This window comes from Melanotaenia boesemani, chromosome 2, assembly GCF_017639745.1.
Source record: "Melanotaenia boesemani isolate fMelBoe1 chromosome 2, fMelBoe1.pri, whole genome shotgun sequence".
Classification (NCBI taxonomy): Eukaryota; Metazoa; Chordata; class Actinopteri; order Atheriniformes; family Melanotaeniidae; genus Melanotaenia; species Melanotaenia boesemani.
Genome location: NC_055683.1, coordinates 14,900,473 through 14,920,759, shown reverse-complemented (window position 1 = coordinate 14,920,759; position 20,287 = coordinate 14,900,473). Strand labels below are relative to the sequence as shown.

At 38.4% G+C, this 20,287-nt stretch overlaps 1 protein-coding gene across 4 annotated transcripts in view; it reads right to left on the bottom strand.

Annotated features, from left to right (window-relative positions):
- Window positions 1-2,896: 2,896 nt before the first annotated feature.
- plppr2a (phospholipid phosphatase related 2a) overlaps window positions 2,897-20,287 on the bottom strand; it is an 84,912-nt gene continuing 67,521 nt past the window's right edge. For 2 of the 4 annotated variants that reach the window (XM_041974223.1, XM_041974240.1), the window contains 5 exons: window positions 12,856-12,976; window positions 12,141-12,391; window positions 9,862-10,038; window positions 6,712-6,839; window positions 2,897-5,906 (listed from right to left, as the gene is read on the bottom strand). In XM_041974223.1, coding sequence (XP_041830157.1) covers window positions 5,798-5,906; window positions 6,712-6,839; window positions 9,862-10,038; window positions 12,141-12,391; window positions 12,856-12,976 — 786 coding nt within the window. In that variant the 3' untranslated portion in view covers window positions 2,897-5,797. Of the gene's footprint in view, window positions 6,178-6,695; window positions 6,840-9,861; window positions 10,039-12,140; window positions 12,392-12,855; window positions 12,977-20,287 lie in introns of all 4 variants that reach the window. The other 2 variants (XM_041974248.1, XM_041974232.1) reach the window with 2 other exon arrangements.

Genomic DNA, 20,287 nt, shown 5'->3' with positions numbered 1-20,287 from the left:
TCATTTTTTGACTGCAAATTGTTTGGGTTAGGCATGAAAGATTTGTTATGGTGTAATACACTTTACAAAACACATAATTAAACAGTCACCAAAGTCTACATGACATGTCTCATAATTCCCATCACGTCTATGCTTCCTGATAGAAAAAAAAAAAAAAAAAAAAAAAAAATAAGCAAAAATGAAATGCTGTGGCTTGCCCTGTAATGTTTTGGAAACAACTAAGTAATTGTTATTCACTTAACTGAACTGAATAAAAAAATACTCGGTTACTCAGTTAGCAAATCACAACCGAAAATCTCACATCTCGGACACCGCGAATCAGAAACCAACTTCACGACCTCAATTAATTAAACTGTATAAAGCAAGTACAGCTAACGGATGGATATATATAACGATGCTGAGTAATGCAGGGCTGAAATAGATGAAACAAAACTGAGAAGATGATGCCCCAAACTCACCAGGGAGGAGCTGAGAGATGCAGCTGGGAGGGGTCACATCATTTAGTCAGTCAGGTCTCTCCTGATCAGGGGCGTTTCCTTGACCTGGGAACATTAGGGGCTGAGCCCACACCCTCGTAAAGAAATCTCAGTGAACCAACACAGTAAAAACCGCTTTTTATTTAAGCTTTCTTGTGCACTGTGTCACCTTGTTTAAAGCCAAATACTGTAATATGTGCTTCAATATGTATTTATTTTCAATCTTAAACGTGACAATGTAAACAAGATCTCTAAAATCACTATTAAATTTTTACTTTTCCAGACATCTGCTGTTTGTCTCCACAACCTGCTCATTAGTGCACATCTTCTGCAACAAAAGGACGAATGTGAACTGTTTTCAGTCACTTGCAATTTTCAGAATAAAGATCATGCTGTAGTATTTACTTTACCTCTCTATCATCTCATCTGTCTCTTACTTCTTTCCCTACAGGCTTCACTTGTTTTCCCTCCATTATTTCCCTTCCTTCCTTCTTTCACTTGCCGTTTTCCATCTTTACCATTACTACTTTTTCAGTAGTATAGTTTAGTTTAAACTAGTGTTATACTCTGATTTTTCCTTCCCAGTCTCGAACATCCCTGTCCTGGAGCAACACACACATACAAGAACCACCAACCTCATTAATACAAGTAAACACCCACACAAAGCTGAGATCATGGAAGACTGGTTTTGCATTTCAAATATAAATGTATTGTGAGCAACATAAAATGTAAAACAGTCTTCAAAACTCTAACTAGCCAGTGACCTGGAGGTGAACAAAAACATCAGTAAATAAATTTATAATAAAGCTGTTCTTTATTTATCTATATTTAAACTAAAGCAGCATCTAGAAACCAAACCTCCAACACTAATGGGAAAGCCGTTTCCATCTACTACAACACAAACTCATGCCCGCGCGCGCGCACACACACGCTGACAGCCGCGGGTATACCAGCAAAATACGTAGACGTCACCACTGGATTTAATGTAAATGTGTAGCACAGAAAAGGGCAAGCCTAACGGTTTAGTACAGCTAGCTTAACCTTCGAAGTATCAAGTACTGTCACGAATGATCTGCCTAATGTTCATTTAATTTTAAGACATACAGGGTTTAAATTAGTTGTGGTTTACCTGTTTCGTGTGTTGGCCAGAGTCTTGCTGCCCACTGGCAGCGACCACAGCTGAAGAGTTGTCTCTCTTCTCTAAATAAAAAACCGTCTAAACCACTAAAATAAAGGAGGAAAGAAAAATCACCAAATAAATAAATAAATTGAACTGAAAATAACATGGAAATAAAATAAGTAAATAAATGGGAATATTATAAGTTAAATTAAAACAGTTTAAAATGACAAAAGAAATCAAAATTTGTGTCATGTTCTTATAGATTTGTAAAATTTATTGGCATATCAATTTGTTTATTGAGCCATTTTTATATTTCTGTATTTATCTTTCATTTTGGCAGTTATTATATTGACATGTCTGGTCCTGCTGCTGCAGATGTTTTAGCAACAAATGCTATCATTAGCTTTGGTGCCATAGCTAAGCTAGCTAAACTCACTTTAGCTTAACTTGCTAGTGGGCCAGTTTTAACATTAACAATGGCTTGTTTTCTGTTGTCAGAGAAATTTGTTTTTATTTTAAAAACATTATTATTTTCAGGGAACTTTTATAGTAAAGAATAAAACATTAATTATGAATCTTCATGTGTAGCAAACTCAAATACAACTCAAATGAGACACCGTAGCTAATGGGTCAAAATACTATTCAGCTTAATGTGAAATTATAAACTGTTGATCAGTTCTTCCCCTCTCAGTTTGAAGTTTGTTTGAACTAGCAAAGTTTTTCTGCAACTTGTGGTTTGAAATCTTAATTAAAAGGACAAAACTCAGTCCACTCAATGGGGATTTAGTGGAGAATTTCTTTCTTAGCCACCTCTTGAGAAAATTACCATTGTTTGTCCAAAATCGCTATATTTGTTGCTAGGGTCTTAAAAATGGTTAAGAATTAAATTTGTGAATGAGTCTGAAACTCAACAGGTCTCCTTGCATGTCGAGAGAGAAATGGGGGGTTACAAGAAGAAACTTGTGTTATAAAGAATATAAAGTTTATGTCATATGTCGGTTTCACTGGATGTCCAGATTCTGATGATTTCTTAAACAGGTTGTTGCAATACTAAGGTCTGACTTTCTAATTTTGGGTATTATTTCTGTGCTTAATCTGCAAGACCCAAAGTCATATCTCAGTCCATATCAACCCTTATTAACCAAATGCCAAACATTATGTCCACTGCATGTAATGAAACAAAACAAAACAAACAAAAAACACAAAACAAAAAAGAAAAAATGAGTAAAACAGGCCTTTATTAACAATGTTATGGGTCATAGCAATTCCGCAAAAGAAAACACACTGCTGAACACATTTAGAGGTATTGCATTTAATTTATTCTAATCAAATTAACAAAAAGAGACAGATTTTACAAGTTATAAGATTTTGGCACAAATCCTCTGGTTAACGTTCAGAGCTTGCATTGAACACAAAGAATGAATCTAGACGGGTAAGTTTTATTTTATCTCTCCTTTAACTTCTTGTAGTCTTTTCCCATATCTGCCTGATTTAACCATTTTTAGCCAAACAAAACCGGACGACAAAAGGAGTAAAAAAAACAATCCTTTCAAGATGGAGCAACAAAGAGTGACATGACTACAAATTTTCTATTTCATATCTTGTTTGAGAAAGAAATTATGTGTAAATCAAAATATCAACATAACGCCCAACCCTAAGAAAATCTGAAACTGAAAAGCCCTGAAGTTATAAAGTTTATAAAGAAAATCTAAAAATCCTTAACATGCTGAGTCCAGTGAGCAGCTTGATACAAAGAGTGAATCATTTGGGAATTTTACCAGTTCTCCAAATATGATTTTTGTTTTTGTTTCGAGTGATACAGCACCATCACACGTTTCTGTCATCATAACAAATACCAGATTTTTCCCAGTGTCCACACTGATTCTGTGCGATGCCTGTGTAAAAATCACACTCTCGGTACAAAAAGGATCTATTTACAATATCATACAAACAAGCCTCAGTGAAAGTAGATTAAGGGAAAGGAAGGTACAATAACAAGGAGGTTAGGGAACATAAGTCTGATTGTACCCCTTTTTTGTGCTTTCACAAACCTGTGCTCTGTAAAAAAACAAAACAAAAAAAACTGTTTTTTTTTTCACGTGTTTGTGTGATTCTGTCTGTGAGTGTGTGTGTGTGTGTGTGTGTGTGTGTGTGTGTGTGTGTGTGTGTTGTCCAGCAGAGGGAAACATTTCACAGTAGAGTGATGTGTTATAGCCCACGCCACAAAAAAGAGATCATCTGACCCTGCAAAACGTTTGTCAAGAAAGAAAAAGGGTGGGGGGGGAGTGTGCAAATCAAAACCAGCAAAACTGTCACGCCAACATGTGACGTTTCCTGTATCTACACAGTATTTACATATTCAAAAAAAAACCTCGTGATAAATCTTAAGAATGAATCATTATAAGTTACACAGTAGAAAAAGTAAGACGATTAAAACAAACAAAAGAAATGAAAAAAGTCATTTGGCATCACATACAATGTTCAAATCAAGGCTTCTTGTCCAAAAAGACAAAAAAAATAAAAATAAAAGAAGAGAAAATTGGCCCTAAATGTGATGCACTTTATTTGGCTTGCCTTTGGGCCTGCAGTCGATAGTTTGGTTTTGAGCTATTCGACATTGAAATTTGGCCAAATTGCAACCATCCAACAGGAAAAAAAAAGAAAAACATTACATGAAAAAGAAGTGAGTGGAGATATCTGCACTTTCATCCTGTTTGTGCCTCTGCTGAGAGATTTGAAACAGGTCCTTTGATCGCAGTAAACCTCATGCAGAGCTGAATAGAGCGCTGCTACTCAAGGTAGAGGTGTGTGTGTGCGTGAAATGGGATTAGGAGGATGTGAGAAGGTGAAGCAGGAGGGAAATAGTGAGCACGTATCTGTTTGTGTGTGAGCCAGTGGTGGAGCTAGACTTTTATACATGGGGTGGCCAGAGGGGGGCAAGACTTTATCAGGGGGGGGCATTTACTAAAAAAGGAAACAATTGTGCTCCTCTCTCTAACACACACACTTTCGTACATGGCTGTAATAACTGTGGTCACATTAAAATATAACATCTTTACATTAGTAATCTGGATCACTAAGTGGAAATATTGTCAACAAGTTCAAAAAGGTCCATAGCTAGTTCCACATTGACAGCTGTAAGCTTCTGATACTGGGGTCTGTCTCAGCCTGATCTGTGTCCTTCCTCTTTTAAAACAAGTAAGAAATATCTCTCTTTCTCCTCATTATTATAAATTCCTATACATAATAGGACAGGTTAGAGGCAATACATCTCCATTTTTTCATACTGTAGGTTACTTTACTTACTTTTTTTAGATGTACAACTTTAATAATTTATGCCCTGTAAATACTGTTTCTACAGTTGTCCTTGTCTTAATTATTCTTCTGCCTTTCTGTTCCCTTCCTGATCCTCTTCTTCTTCTCTGGTTTATTTCTTTTGCTTGTCTCACCTTAGCTATTCCGCTTAGCACTGCTACTGTGATTTCCAGAGATAAGCATCAAGTGATGGAAAGCTAAGGTCCCTGAAAACGGAACAATAACCAACGCAGGAGACGACCAAAACTGTCTGTCTGCGTCTTCATCTTTTGGGTGGAGAGTAAATGGGCTTTTAGACATTTCTGTTTCCTTCCAGTGACCTGTTAATCACCTGAGGTGGCACCTGGGTATGTTTTCACAGATAAATCTCAGCAGCATGCATTTCCTGCCGCAGATTTCTTTGGTCCATCATGGCCACCTTCCCCACTCCTCTCAGCAGCGTACTCCAAAGCAACATTGAGGAAGTCCGCTTTTACTTTCAGCCGCTGCATCCTTTGAACGGGCACAAATTCATTCACACAAAACAAACATAAACAAAGCAGAGGACATTCTTGGTAGTCACAATTTGATGTTTGTTTTCCCTCCAGAGTTCACAACAGAAGATAAAAGCGAGCTTCATGTGACTGCGTTATATGAAAAAAGGTTAAAATAAATAAATAAAGCACTAAATAGATGTACCTGACTCTGGACTGACAATTCACAGTACTTCACTGGATGCCCAGCAAAGAGAGTCTTTGAAGATTTGCCTATCGGTTCCCTGATGGTTGAGAGGGCAAAGGTGGTGTGTTAAGTGAGGTCTAGACCTGCGTGGAGTAAGAGCGGTGCAACGTCGCATGTCGCCCGGCCAGATGGGCGGTGCAACGTGGCGAATGCTGCTCCGGTTGGTCTAGACTTCGCTGGAAATGGAGTGAGACGGTATGAGGACATCGGGGGTGGCGGGAAACCGATAGGGCTGATGGTCATGTGACCTCGGTGAACGGAGATCTCCGTGGAGTCTGCAGGGGAAAGAAAGGAGTGAGAAAGAGAGAGGATGGGGCACAGGAGAGGCGAAGGAGAGAGAGAGAGGAGTGAAGAAAAGAATAATCAAGAGTGATGCGCGGGAGGAGTGGCGGCGGGAAAATGTAGATGTACAGAGTCAAAACAGAAATAAGGCAACAGATGACGGAGATAGCACAGAGTGACGATGACGAAGAGATACAGAGTTGGTTAGAATGGTTGGACGTAGGCATTGTAAGGTGGGGAGGAGGCGGAGGAGAGTGCAGGATGCTGGAGGAGAGTGAGGGACAAGGGAGCAGATTGAGGGGAAGGGCAAGGTAGGAGACAGAGGAAAAGAGGCAGTCAGGTGAGGGTTAGTGACGGTGACAGACCACAGAGGACGCAAGACATTTTGATAAATACTTGGACGTCACCCCTGAGACAACCTCTTCAGTCTCTTTCTGAAGAGAAGATAAAAGTGGAGCCTTTGACTGTTAGTTTGATAGGAATACACGTAAGTTACTCCCTAAACCCCTGATAGAAAAACACAGGGTTTACGAGTAAGCTATCAAACAGTCATGGTAGAATTTGGTCTCACCAACATTTACAGCAAGACTTGCGTGCACAGAGATGCAAAGGATTGACTTGAGTCCAGGGATGCAGGTTGGGACTTGGAGCATGCATGTTTGTTCACTTTTATTTGGAGGGGGAAAAAAAGGAGGATAACGGTTTCAGTTATGAGACAAGGGGTGTGTATCTCAGCCATTTGGTGGGCACAGCCGTGCCTCACACCCACCCCCGCCCCTTACCTGAGAGCCACTTAACTTTTCAAGTGGACTCTCCACGCAGGGCAGCGTCACCATTGGCATGCCCAGCACCGACTCTGGGCGTTGGGGTCGCAGCGTAGGCGGACTGGGAAGCAACTGCTGGAAGTTGTTAATCACACAAGTCACCTTGATAAGGAAGGAACAAAAAAGAAAGACAAGAAGAGAATTATAAGCTTGACTCAGAACAAGTTTTGAGTTATACAACAGACAACTGTGTGGAAGTTTGTGTGCAGGGGTTTTTATTCAGAGCACAAAGTATTTACAGGCTTGAAATATCGCAAATTTAAAGAATGGATTTAAAAAGAAATTGTCTGGTATTGGGATTATTCTCTTATGGTGCATTCTTGATTCTTGTGCATGTAAGGTCTGCGTTAGATGAAGATCTCCATCATGTAAGCTACGGGCAAAAAAAAAACAAACCCCCCCCCCCAAAACAAATCCTTTACGGGGGGGGGGGGGGGGGGGGGGGGGGGGGGGCACAGGGGACATGTCCCCTGCACTTTTTTTAAAAAGACATTTAGGTTCCCTGTACTTTTTATTGTCCTAAAACAATGTTTTGCTATAGTGAACAGAGATAAGTCAAGCACTAGGACCAAGCAGAAAACAGCCGCTCAAGCTGAAACCTGTTTCCCTGTTTTAAACTTTGGTTGAGTTCATTATGTTGACCCTTCTGTGGTCTTGCTGTTCACTTTTCATTACAAAAAACAAACACACACACACACACACACACACACACACACACACACACACACACACACACACACACACACACAAAAAATCAATGGTTCTGTGTTACACTTATTTAAAATAAAATTTAATACTTGATTACTTACACTGAATAATTTATTCCCACCTGTGATGCCAGTTTGACCTGCCCACCATTGGGTGGTGCTATGTAAATGATGATATTCCATAAATACATGTAAAATTGGGGGTACTGAGTTGGTGTAAAGTTGACTAACAAGGTGAAACACATGATGTTTTGCTACATGCTTTACAACCAGTCAAACCAAAAACGGAGACATTAAGTAACAACAGAAAACCAGAAAAACTACTACTATAATGGTATAAAACACAGAGAGCTGAAAGATTAGTGTTATAATACTTTTGTCCCCCCACCTCTGAAATCAAAATTTTGTCCCTGGTGAGGATAATGCTGCCATATTATGTGCAATAAGCTTAATTATGATTATGTACAATATCTTACCGCTTGAATAGTTCAATAATCTGTTTATATTGCGATTCCATACACACGTCTTTAATTATCTTTTTTTTATTGATTGTGTTTACCTTTTTATGCCTTACTATCAATCCTGTTGATCATAATTTTGTTCCTTTAGATTAAATGTGTTGAATAATAAAAGAATCTTGAATATTATTGGGGTGTGTCATGATCCATAGCTTTTTGTTCTGACTTTGTTCAGATCTTGTGTTTTAAGTGTTTTGTGTTATTCTTACACCCTGTTGTATTTTTTTTCTCCCCTCTGTGCAGTTCCTTAATTCCTGTTCCTCTGGTTCACCTGGTGCTTAGTTGTGAGTGATACACCTGTTCCTCCTTTGTAAATAGCTTCCTCAGTATAAATAGCTCTTCCTTTGTTCATTTCCAGATGGCCCCCACTGTGGTAAATCCTGGCAGGATGTCAACATGCCTTGTCCTCCTTTGTGTCTTCTTAGGTTTACTTAGTCAGTGTCTTTTAGGACATTTTCTTATTTAGTTTAGATCCAAACCCTGGTCCTTGAGGGCCACTGTTGTGTGGGTTTTGAGTGTTTCCCTGCACCAACACACCTGATTAAAATTAAATAGATCCAAAAGCTTCTTGTCAAGTTCTACATAATGACCCATTAAGTTGAGTCAGGCATGTTGAGGCAGGGAAGCCTCCAGAACTAAAAAAAAAGACATTGGCCTTTGGGGGCTGGAGTTTGAGATCCCTGTTCTTTATTAATGGAGACGTTGTAGCACCTTTTTAGTTTTGGTTTAACTAATCATAGTTCTAGTGACACCACCATGAGGCTTCATGAAGCACTGAAGCTATTCGCCAAACTAAACAAGTCAACTTCTAACAATTGTGTTAGTGGTTTGTATAAACTATTTGGACTGAATTGAATTAATCTACTTTCCATGAAGTCAGTAAATATAAGGTGCGTATATTAATATAGTGTGCATGTTTAACTTTAAAATTACAGTAGTCACATTACTACCCAGGTCCTAAATCCACCTGCCTTGTAGTCCTTTATTTTGGTCCTTTCTTCTAGTCTCTGACCATAGCTCATAATAGGGTGTAAATCACAAAGTTAATGACAATACAACATTTCATTTCAACTGATAATAAAATGTTTGATATCACACATTCTGTCATGAAATAACTATTATTTTACTTAGATTCAGGAGCCAGTGATGTGACACGATATCACTTCCATTCCTATCCTGTCATAAAAAACTAAAAACACCCATCCTTCTTTTTTAATACCTGCTTATTCCAACACAGTATCATTGGGGAGGGGCTGTTGCCAATACTAACAGCTAATAGGTAAGAGACAAACACAATAAAAATATTCTTCTTTTGGAATAAATTTTGAATTACGTGCTGGTCAAGTTTTAGGTTTAGTGACTGTCTTGTATCATGCTCAGCCCTTAAAATCACAGCAGTACAAACTAAAAGACAAAAAAACTAAAAAAGACAGAATAAAATAATTTACATAAAAATGTTCAGGATCTTTCTGGCATCCATCAATGTACATACAGCATCACATAAAGCAGGAAGGCAGGGAGAGTAGACAGGCGGAACGCACCAAGAACCATGATAGCATTTGAGCTCAAGTCCTTCCTAACTAAAAACATGTGTACATGTTCTGGTTGGTTGGTGTACTACAACTGTTACTTAGCTGTTAAATACTGCTGTGTAGGATCTAAACTTTAAGAACTGGTTCTTTATCTTTACACTGTAAACGCTGCTAAGTTAGTTTTGCTTGTTGGCTGGTAATTTAATTTGCCTGACCATTTACTTTTTCTTTGGATAAAGAAAAATGAAGAAAAATAAACATTTCTACATAAATTTAGAGAAAAATTGTGATTGCTCTCTGAAAACCAGAGAGATAAGCCAGATAATATGTTTTCCATTTTTCCTTCTACTCCTCCATCTCTCCTCACCAAGAACACAGCAATGGCTCCTCCTGTGAAGAATCCTGCCAGGACGTCGGACCAGTGGTTGCGGTACTCGGCCACCCTGACCACACCGACCAGCATGGCCAGGCAGAGCAGTGTGAGGCTGATGGTGGGCTTGGTGAGTCGTGTACCTTTGGTCTTGAACACCAGGGTTACGTACATCTGCAGAAAGGCATACAAGCAGGAGCACAGTACGGTACAACAAACACAGGAAGCTACAAAGAGCATGAATACAAAGTCATTTCATTACAAGTGCACTCTATTTATCCACAATCAAGTAGCCAGGGGTCAAGCTATGGAACCTGAGAATGGGATAAGAATCTTTATTTTCTTAATAATGGAATCATTTATGTCATAATTTCAAGGAAACAAAAATATTTTCTTAAAATTTTTAATTTAGGAAAGTCATTTCCAGTAGGCGAACAGAATGAATTCCTTAACTTACTTTAATAGAGTCCCATTGTGACCCATTAAGCTCTAAATTAACACCAACCAATCTGCCAAATGCAGGTAAAAATCAGTTTTGGCAGATATAAATAAAATTATACTGGCCAGTTTGGCAGATGATGAATGAAGCAAATAATTCAGATTCTTGGTCCTTACAGAACAATGCTATTACTACATTCCCCATGATTATAATAATGTATAATACATCCACCAGTGTTGTGCATGAATGCGTTAATTAGATTTGTTGATTTATCTGAGAACCTGAACTAAACACAACACATCTGTCAATAAAAAACTTTGAACGTGAACTTGTTCAGATTTTGTGAGGTCCTGTAACAGTCAGTGCCTACATTTTCAGCAGCACTACACCGACTTCACACTACATTACCCACCATGCATTGCACACTCTAGTATAACAAACTGACAACACTTCTCAGGAACATTGGTGCAGTCCTGCTCTGAAATGGCAAGTAGTGGTGGAAAGAGAAAAGCTGCAGAGGCAGCCTGATTGATATAGAAAATATCCAAGTGGTACAGATTTACATGAACGCTCTGAAGAGGACTATAAAGACTATTCATTAAAATCTATACAACAATATATATATATATATATTTATATATGTATATATATGTATATATATATACATATATATGTATATATGGTTGAGTGCTTTTTGGTCGTGGGAGGGGCCTGAGTCAGTACCGCTGCTTGCTGAGAAGAATTAGCGTTGCACGCTTTCATTTCGTTCTCTAAAAGTCTCCAATATCACCAGAAAAAGTCTCTAGATTTGTTGCCACTTGTTTTGTAAAAAATAGAATCGCTAAGGGGGGGTCTGAAAATTCACTAAATACAGCACCCAAGGAGTACCGGAAACCGTTTCTAAAAAACATTACTTGTTGTTTGGATGCAAACTGCAATTAAATATATGAATTTCATTTGTAATTAATTAATTGTAATTAATGTGTTAAAGTCCCACCTCTAATATATGTATATATATATATATATATATATATATACATATATATACTTTTCTTTCACTAAATTTTTACTAAAATTTTTAAATCGTTTATTTTAAAAAAAATATCAAGAACAAAAGTTTCTTCATTCTTTCCTGGAATAGTTGTTGGTATTTTAATGAAAAAGCATCAATAAAAACAATTTAAAGAAATATGAATAATTAAATGCATTCAGTTGCACTTTCAATCTGGCTTATTTTCCTCAGAAAATTGGAAGATCTGATTGGTTGATAACTGAAAAAATAAATTAAAGCCCTGGTTGTGGCTACAAAATCTGGAGCTCACTTTGTTCATCTTGTGATCACAAAACAACACTTGTTATCTTGTGATAACAAATAGGTGGTTATCAAGAAAATAAAAGGGAAATTTTAAACTTTTCTCGAAATGACCCTCATGACTTTGACATAAAGTATTTAATTTGTGGTGTTGAGATCATGGCATCAAAAATAAATATTTTCAGGAATGGCCACTCTCAGCTTCCATAGCCATGCAAAGTATTAGTTTACGTCCTTCTTATTGGATAGTTAATAGTAAAAATGAGTAAAAGCAACCTTGCAAGTAAGTTTTGGATGATTGTAACTGGTGTTGCTGGACTGATATCACGTCTTTAAGGTGGACGCAGACTGAATACATACAAATTTAAAGATGAATTTTTTGCAAGAAATAAATAAGTGATGATCTAGAATGGTATTTTTGCAAAAAAAAAAAAAAAAAAAAATCTGCTTTAGTTTTACATAAGAAAGAGAAAGTAAAATTGTCAGATATGAGAGAGGAAGTTCTTCCAACATGCTCCAACCTACCGCTGTGTACACTGCGGAGTACACGCTGAGCGCTGCGTCCTTAGATGGGAAGGATTTACGTGCAGACACGACAATCAGTGGGTTGCCCGTGCAGGCGCGGCGCTCCGTGATGTACTGCATGGTCGACTGGCAGCCTAACGCTGTGTAGTTTGGTCGGCAGGCGGACAGGAAGTGAGGCGTTTGGTTTCCTGTCACCACTTGACCAGCACTGGCGAAAATGGTGGTGGTAAACAGGCCGAAGGCATAGACACCTGGGAAGAAGATGTGAATGAGAAAGCACTGAAAACGGGAGGGAAGATTTGTTACAAACATGTGAGCTTTAAGATAAAAACAGTGAAGTTTTCTTTTTTACCTTCCAAAAATAGCTCCAGCACATAATTATCAACTCAGGTGTGAAATTGCAACCGAAGTCTTCACATCAGCTGATTCAGCTCAAGATTGAAGTACAGTTTCCTGCTGCTTAATATTTATGATTCATGTCTTCCTGCTAAGGTACTGAATACTCTATCTCAAAAGATTACAGCCCATTTTATCATCCAATTAACAGCTACATGCACTCTAAGGTGTAGCAGGTCACGCTCCTAAAATTTAACCTTATCTTTGCTGATATCTTAATCATCTTCTTGTTGTTTCTCACTGTTCTTGATAAAATCACACATAAATATGCAAAGTGCCATTTTGCAGGAAGGTGAAGGGCAATGGGGTCTGTCCTCACCCAGGAAGCGTACTATGCGTCTGAGAAGAGGGTTGAAGTAGCAGCAGTCTGCAGTGACGATGGTCTTCTCCTGGGTTCCCTCCGCCCTGGTGAAGAAGGCGCACAGCTCTCCGACAAGAATCTGCACAGAAAACAGAAAAAAAATCTGTTTGTCTCAGTGTCCATAAAAAACAAAACGGTGCACAATATTAGAAATACCGTTACCTTTACAAATAAATGTTTATATTAAAAATCAATGTAATCAAAGCCATCCATGTATGGTGCTCATACACCACGAGTCTGTCTGGTGCAGACTAAAGGAAAAATACAGGAGTGTTTTAAATCATCATGTGTGATTAGGCATGACTTTGCTACAAAGGATGCATTGATACAGAAATCAGTGTCAGATCTCAGCCTGAAACTCTGTGTTATACCAAACTAGAGCTGTCAACATTAACTTGTTAATACAAAAGATTAATCTAATCTAATCTATTTCATTTTTAATTTTTCATGCAGCAAACATCTGCAGCTCATACAAAATGCTGCTGTTAGAGTTTTAACCAGGACTAAGAGATCTGAACACATCACACCAGTTTTGAAATCTTTACACTGGCTTCCAGTCAGTCACAGAATAGATTTTAAAACCCTTCTGATCATTTACAAATCCCAGAATGGTTTAGGCCCAGAATACATCTGAGATATGTTCAGAGAATATAAACCTAGCAGAGCTCTTAGATCCAAAGACTCTGGTCAACTAGTCCAGACCAGACTTATCTTGCTTTTAATCATTTTAATGTAATTTATTATTTTATTGTGATTATGTGTTGATGCCTTTTACTATTTCTAAATATCTGTAATGCCTTTGTTTTATGTAAAGCACTTTGAATTGTCCTGTACATGAAATGTGCGATACAAATAAACTGCCTTGCCTATGCATAAACAACAATTATTACTCATGTCATATTAAAAATCGGAATTTGGCATTGTCTCTGTGATAGAAGCTTATTACAGCTGCTTTGTCATATGAACTGAATCCACCAAAAAACACTTTATCCTCATTATTTATAGAAATAAATTTGATACATTTTATTTCTTGGTGCCTTTCTACACCCAAGGTCACCATACACAAAAGTAAAAAAGTAAAAAAATAAATTAAAATAAATTAAAATGAAAAAACATTAAGAGACATTGAGATAAAAATGACATAAAACAGTCAGTTACATGATTTGTAGGGAGTAGGCCAGTTTAAACAGGTGGGTTTTGAGTGCAGATGTGAATGATGGAAGAGAATAGATGTTCCAAATCTTGGATGGGAGTGAGTTCCAGAGCTACCATGCTCTGCTCCCCATGGTAGAGAGACAGGCCGGGGGAACAGTAAGGTGAACGGAGGAGCATGACCTAAGAGCACAGGAGGGAGAGGCAATTTGGAGGAGATCAGACAGATAAGCAGGGGCCAGACTGTGAATACCTTTGAAAGTGAGGACCGGTAACTTATAGTTGATTCGGTATTTTTTGGGAGCCAGTGGAGCTGTTGAAGTACAGGGCAAATATGTTTAAAGGAAGAGGTGGGAGTCAGGATACGAGCAGCAGAGTTCTGGAGAAGCTGACGAAGAGTTATGAAGATTCTGACAGTTTTCAAGCCTTAGGTTAATTTATTTTTTCATTTATTTGTCATCTGGTGTCTAGAAAGGAAGTTATTACAGGTGCTGTTTTAACCTCCTGAGATCCGAGCTTTAGTTAGACTTGCACTGGAGATTTCTTCCAGCTATTTGGGGTTAGGTAGAGCCAATAAATATTTTTTTATTATATATGATGTAGATTTCAACATAATTTTAATTTTAAACAGAAACAAAATCTCTTCTGACACCACCAAATGGCAGTGTGAGTGTTCAACAGGTTCCCATTACACAGAATTTAGTATTATGGTGCAGACAAGCAAATACGTGATGTTCTCGTATGATTACGCTGAGTTTCAGGAGGTTAAAAATCTGAATTTGGTGTTATCCTCGAGAGAGAAGCTGGTTTTGTGCATATAGCTGCTTTGTGAACCAAACCCATAACCAAATCCATAAAAAAACCACTTCATCCTCCTTATTTATGAAGTTTCTGACATTTTTCAAGCCTTACTTTTAGCGACTGGCGGCAGGATTGATACGTCACACAATTAATCGATGCCATTCTGGCCCACCCTTCTTACCAGTGAACTGGTATGAGATTATTAGTCCAATCGGTACTCTTGGTATTGGCATCTACATGGTATTGGTGCATCCGTATTTGTTACACATCCCATGTTTGGTAATATGGTAGCCATAGTTACTCTAACTTTCACAGGACTGGCCCATAAGTACACGACTATTTACCTTCTCTTATACAAATTCTTTTTGTTCACATGCCAAACCATTTTCTGAATACAAACCTGAAGGAAAAAGTCCTCCAGGGTGGATATTTCTGTATTTATCCAACTGTGCTGTTGATGTAGACAGGGTAAGAGTTGTTTTTGGCTGGCATTGTCAGAGTGTGCACTGCCATCCATGTGGCTTACATCACAATATGTACTGTTACCAATGGCAGATGTAGCCAAGATTGTGTTGCCGCTGATCTTGTTAACAGGACCTTACACATGTTTACATGTGGAAACATTCGCTAACTGTACAGAAGAACGAAGGGATGGCAGGATGTTACTGATCTAAACATCTTGAGCACAATAATAGCTAATTTCTTTATCTTAGGAAACCAATGAACGTTGTTAGATGCAATCAGTCCCTCTCCTGAAATCCTCTGGGAAAGTTTGTGAAACAAGATTTGCATTTCTTTATGTGGCGCCTCTGTAACCTTTCAGTTCTTCTTATACTTGTTACATGTTAAACAGGAATTTGGCATTAGAATAACCTGATATCCTCAGTCCAGTCAGTGTTAAAAACATACATTTTTCATTTTTATATGCTTTTTCTGGTTGAGAAAGACATGTTTGTATCATGATGCTACCACTTTTTTTTATTGAGACACACAACAGCGAGCTGCAACATGGGATCAATATTGCTAGCTAAGGTCTGCACTACTGTAGAAATTAACAGCATGTAAGAACTCCAGAGTGGTCGACGCCTAATCGTCCATGATGAAAAAAAAATAAATAAATAAATAAATAAAAAACAACAACAACAACAAAAACACTAAGACACCCTGACCTATAAATAGTGTAATGGCTCAGCGAGCGTAAATCTGCACAGAGACTTTTATTTTGAAAATCACCAGAAACTTTTACACTGCTTCTGTATCTGATTTCCTGTCTGCCTTTATCTGACCTGCAGAGCTTGACACGTTCTGGACACGTGCTCTATTAAAAATAGATTTGGTGCATATGTTTAGCAGAAACAAGGCGCTTCTGGGATGCTTCTGACACACACCACGGCACGCCCGGTGTAAACCAGCCACTGACCAAAATGGCTGCGAATAGCTGCGAATAGCTGCGAATAGCTGCGAATAGCTGCGAATAGCTGCGAATAGCTGCGGAGGCTGCGGCACTTAGGCACCCAGTGAAAATTGGGGGTTAGAGATTTACTCTGGGTACAGCCACCATATGAAGAGACATTAAGCTCTGTAGATATAGAAAAGCTCCGCAGCTTTTACTGCCACTAAACAGATAATAAACTTCAAGATTAAAGACAACACACATCTAGCTAAAGGATGACTTGAAGAAAGTAACTTAAGTTAAAAGTTTTGAATATACTAATTTTAGTGGGTTTGCTGTTTTCATTTTTTATCACTTAATTCCATTTTAAATGAGTTTAGTCTTTTATATGTTTTTGGTTGACACCTGTTTTTATTGTGTTGTCCTGTTTCAACTACACCTGTTCTTCTACTTCTGTTAACTTGTGTTTGTTGTCTCATCCCTATGCTGCAGTTTTTAAGCTTTGAATGTGGACTTCTGGCATATTTTTACCATTTTATGTATCTGTTGTTATAATAAACTTGCACAGAACCTCTTCTGGTACTGTACCAGTGGATGCAGCTACCTGTCAGAACCAAGGGCAGTTGTCTACCAACTGGAAAGTTGATGGATCAATTCCAGGCTTGCTCTGACTATATGCTGAAGTGTCCTTGTGCGTGGGGTTCAGTGTCTTGTACAAATCATTGACATGTCTATCGGATGAATCGTATGAATGTGTGTGATAGTAGAAAGCACTTATTTAAAAATAGAAGTTGTGCTGTACGAGTGTGTGTGAATGGCTGAATGTAATGTGGTGGAAAGTGCTTTGAGTGGTTGGTGATGCTGATGAGGATGATGAAGATAATGATGGCAGTAAGCTGCGCTGCTTTCACATCACTGAGTAAAGAGATCCCGTAAACCTAGTAAGTCTGATCCATTCGAACCAGTTAGCTGTGAACAGGCTAACAGTTAGCGGTGAACAAACTTACAGTTAGTGGTGAAAATGCTAACAGTTAGTGGTGAACATGCTAACAGTTAGCGGTGAACAAACTTACAGTTAGTGGTGAAAATGCTAACAGTTAGTGGTGAACATGCTAACAGTTAGCGGTGAACAAACTTACAGTTAGTGGTGAAAATGCTAACAGTTAGTGGTGAACATGCTAACAGTTAGTGGTGAAAATGCCAACAGTTAGCGGTGAACAAACTTACAGTTAGTGGTGAAAATGCTAACAGTTAGTGGTGAACATGCTAACAGTTAGCGGTGAACATGCTAACAGTTAGTGGTGAACATGCTAACAGTTAGTGGTGAAAATGCCAACAGTTAGCGGTGAACAAACTTACAGTTAGTGGTGAAAATGCTAACAGTTAGTGGTGAACATGCTAACAGTTAGCGGTGAACATGCTAACAGTTAGTGGTGAAAATGCTAACAGTTAGCTGTTTACAAAGTTATGGTGAAGTGAATAAAACACCTCAATAAATCAGCTGTTTTGTAACCACCTTAGTTTGTCTCCTTGCATTTATGAGGTTAGCTGATGATGTCAGTGTTAACTAGCAGGATAACAGCTGGTTAACTGGTTGTGTCAATTGGTTAAAACAGCAGAACTTAAATTTAGTTTTTTTTTTGTCTTCCTGAAAATAATCTTATTGAAAGTGAGAACATGATTTTAACCACCATTCATCAACATTAACAGTGAGTCAGCAGATTTGTGGTTTTCCTAATTAGCCCGCTGTTATTGGTTGTGGCCTGATAGGCGGATAGTTTTCAGTCTAAATTAGAGGCAGTTTCTGTGTAAGTCTTGGTGGACAACATACAGAAATAAAACACTTTAAAGATTTTTTATTTATTTACATTTCTGCTCTTATTTTTTACTGATGCTGCTGTTTGTTTCTTTATCAGAGAATCCAATTACTCTGGATCTGACTGAATCATTATGTAAAAAAAGAAAAAAAACAAACAATTTTCATTACATCCATAATTCCTCATATCTGTTCTTTCATTTTTTTCTCCCTCAAACACAGTGGGATGAATACTGCTCTAATTTTCATCACCACCCTGGCGTATAGATTATTATTTTATTAACACATGACACTTTTTAGAAATATTTAATATGTCGACTCTCACTAATTCCTGCTAACTTACCACATGGTTATACTGGTTTTAAAGAGTTGCACAATTGGTTTTCACATTCAAGACAGTGCAAAGATTTGTGGTGTGTGCGATCGTATATGGGCCACAATACCAAGGCTGCTTACTGCTATAGATTATTCCTAGTTTCAACAGTCAGATGTGAAATTAGGTCCTAACATGCGAACCATACATTTTTGAGCTCACTTTGATCACCTCATAATCTAAGAAAACAAATCTCTATTTCGTGATATAGGGTGGTTAACACAAAAAAGCAAAGGATGTATTTCTCGAGATAATGTAACATGAAAATAAGCTTCATGATCTTGAGATAACAAAATATCAGGTCCCTCTTAGCTTCATAATCATGTGGTAAAAATTTAGCTTCAATTCTGTTCAAAAGTCTGTTCAGTTTGCTCAGTATGAGTCTTAACAGTAATGCCTTTTCATACTGATGATCCATTAATGGGCCAAAGCTGTGAGGCTCATCTGCATGAGAGCCGACAGCTCTTCTGTTTGCTGGCAAACACTAAATCCTTTGAATGATTTGCTTTCTTTAACAGAGATGTGCTCCATCTTTAAAATCATCTTGCTAATTTAAATGCTCTGCTGTTTCTGTAGCAGGATCCACTTCATCTCCAGTTGGGTTCCACTGACCCATCGACCTTTATACTTAACATAAAATCCCCACACTGAAGCAATGAAGAAGTCTGCAGAGAGATGGAAATGGAAAGACACATAAAAAGAATGATCATGCTCCAGTCAAATCTTCTGCTTTTAAGCATTTTCAAGCATGTCCAGCCAAGTCAGAGGAGTTAAAAGCATGCAGGGGCCCGACTGGAGCAGCAGTGCTGTGAAGCTCATGCCCAGCCAAGTGGTTTCTTCCATTAAACAACAAAACCCCACTGGGTGTGCCATGGCAACCCTCGAAACACTAATGTGAGCAAGAAATCAAAGCAGAGGAGGGGGGGTTTAATCAGTGGCTTCAAATCAGATATATCAGGGGTATCATGCTGTGAGGATTTATGGAGCAATTAAAAGATGGTGTAGTGGCTGTTTCCATGGAGACTGCTGGACTGCAGAAAGTTTGGGCCTGTGTACACCAGAAAATGTCAGATAAAAGTGATGTCACTCATGAGTAAGCGCTCCTCGAAGGCAGTTAGATGAAACCAAACTGGTACTATAACTTATAACTCCAGTTATTGATCCGTTTTTAACATCCATCCATCGATCCATCCATCTTCTACTGCTTGTCTGAGATGTTGCAGGCAGCAGCTTAAGCAGAGATTCCATGTGGGAGACCAGAGTTCAGTTCCCCCAGGGGATGAATGTGAACACCTTGCAGTGGGGTCCTTAGGCAAAACCCGTAATGCTACGCCCTAACCACTGTAAATTGCTTCGGATAAATTCATCTGCTAAATCACTGTAATGTAATGTCTGTTTGATCAAACCTTGTAACCTGTCCTTGTAACCTTTCTCAGAAATTTAGGGACGGAGTGACTCAGTGGGTAGAGTGGTCGTCCTGTAGCCCGAGGGTTGCCGGCTTGATCCCGGCCCGGAGAGTTCATGTCGAGGTGTCCCTGAGCAAGACGCGGATCCCCTAATTGCTCCTGATGGGTTGTGGTTGAATGCTTTGCATTGCAGTTTCTGCCATCAGTGTGTGAATGTGTGTGTGAATGTGATGTATAGCTCTTTGGGTAAAAGCACTATATAAGTACAGACTATTTACCATTCACCATTCTCACTCAGATGCCCGAGCCATCTCGTCTGGCTCCTCTCAATGTGGCGGAGCAGCTTCACATCATGTCATGTCATGTTATGCTACGTCATGTTATGTCATGTTATCATGAACAAATGCCATAGTAAAGACCATGCTGGTTTTATCAATATAAAAAAATGT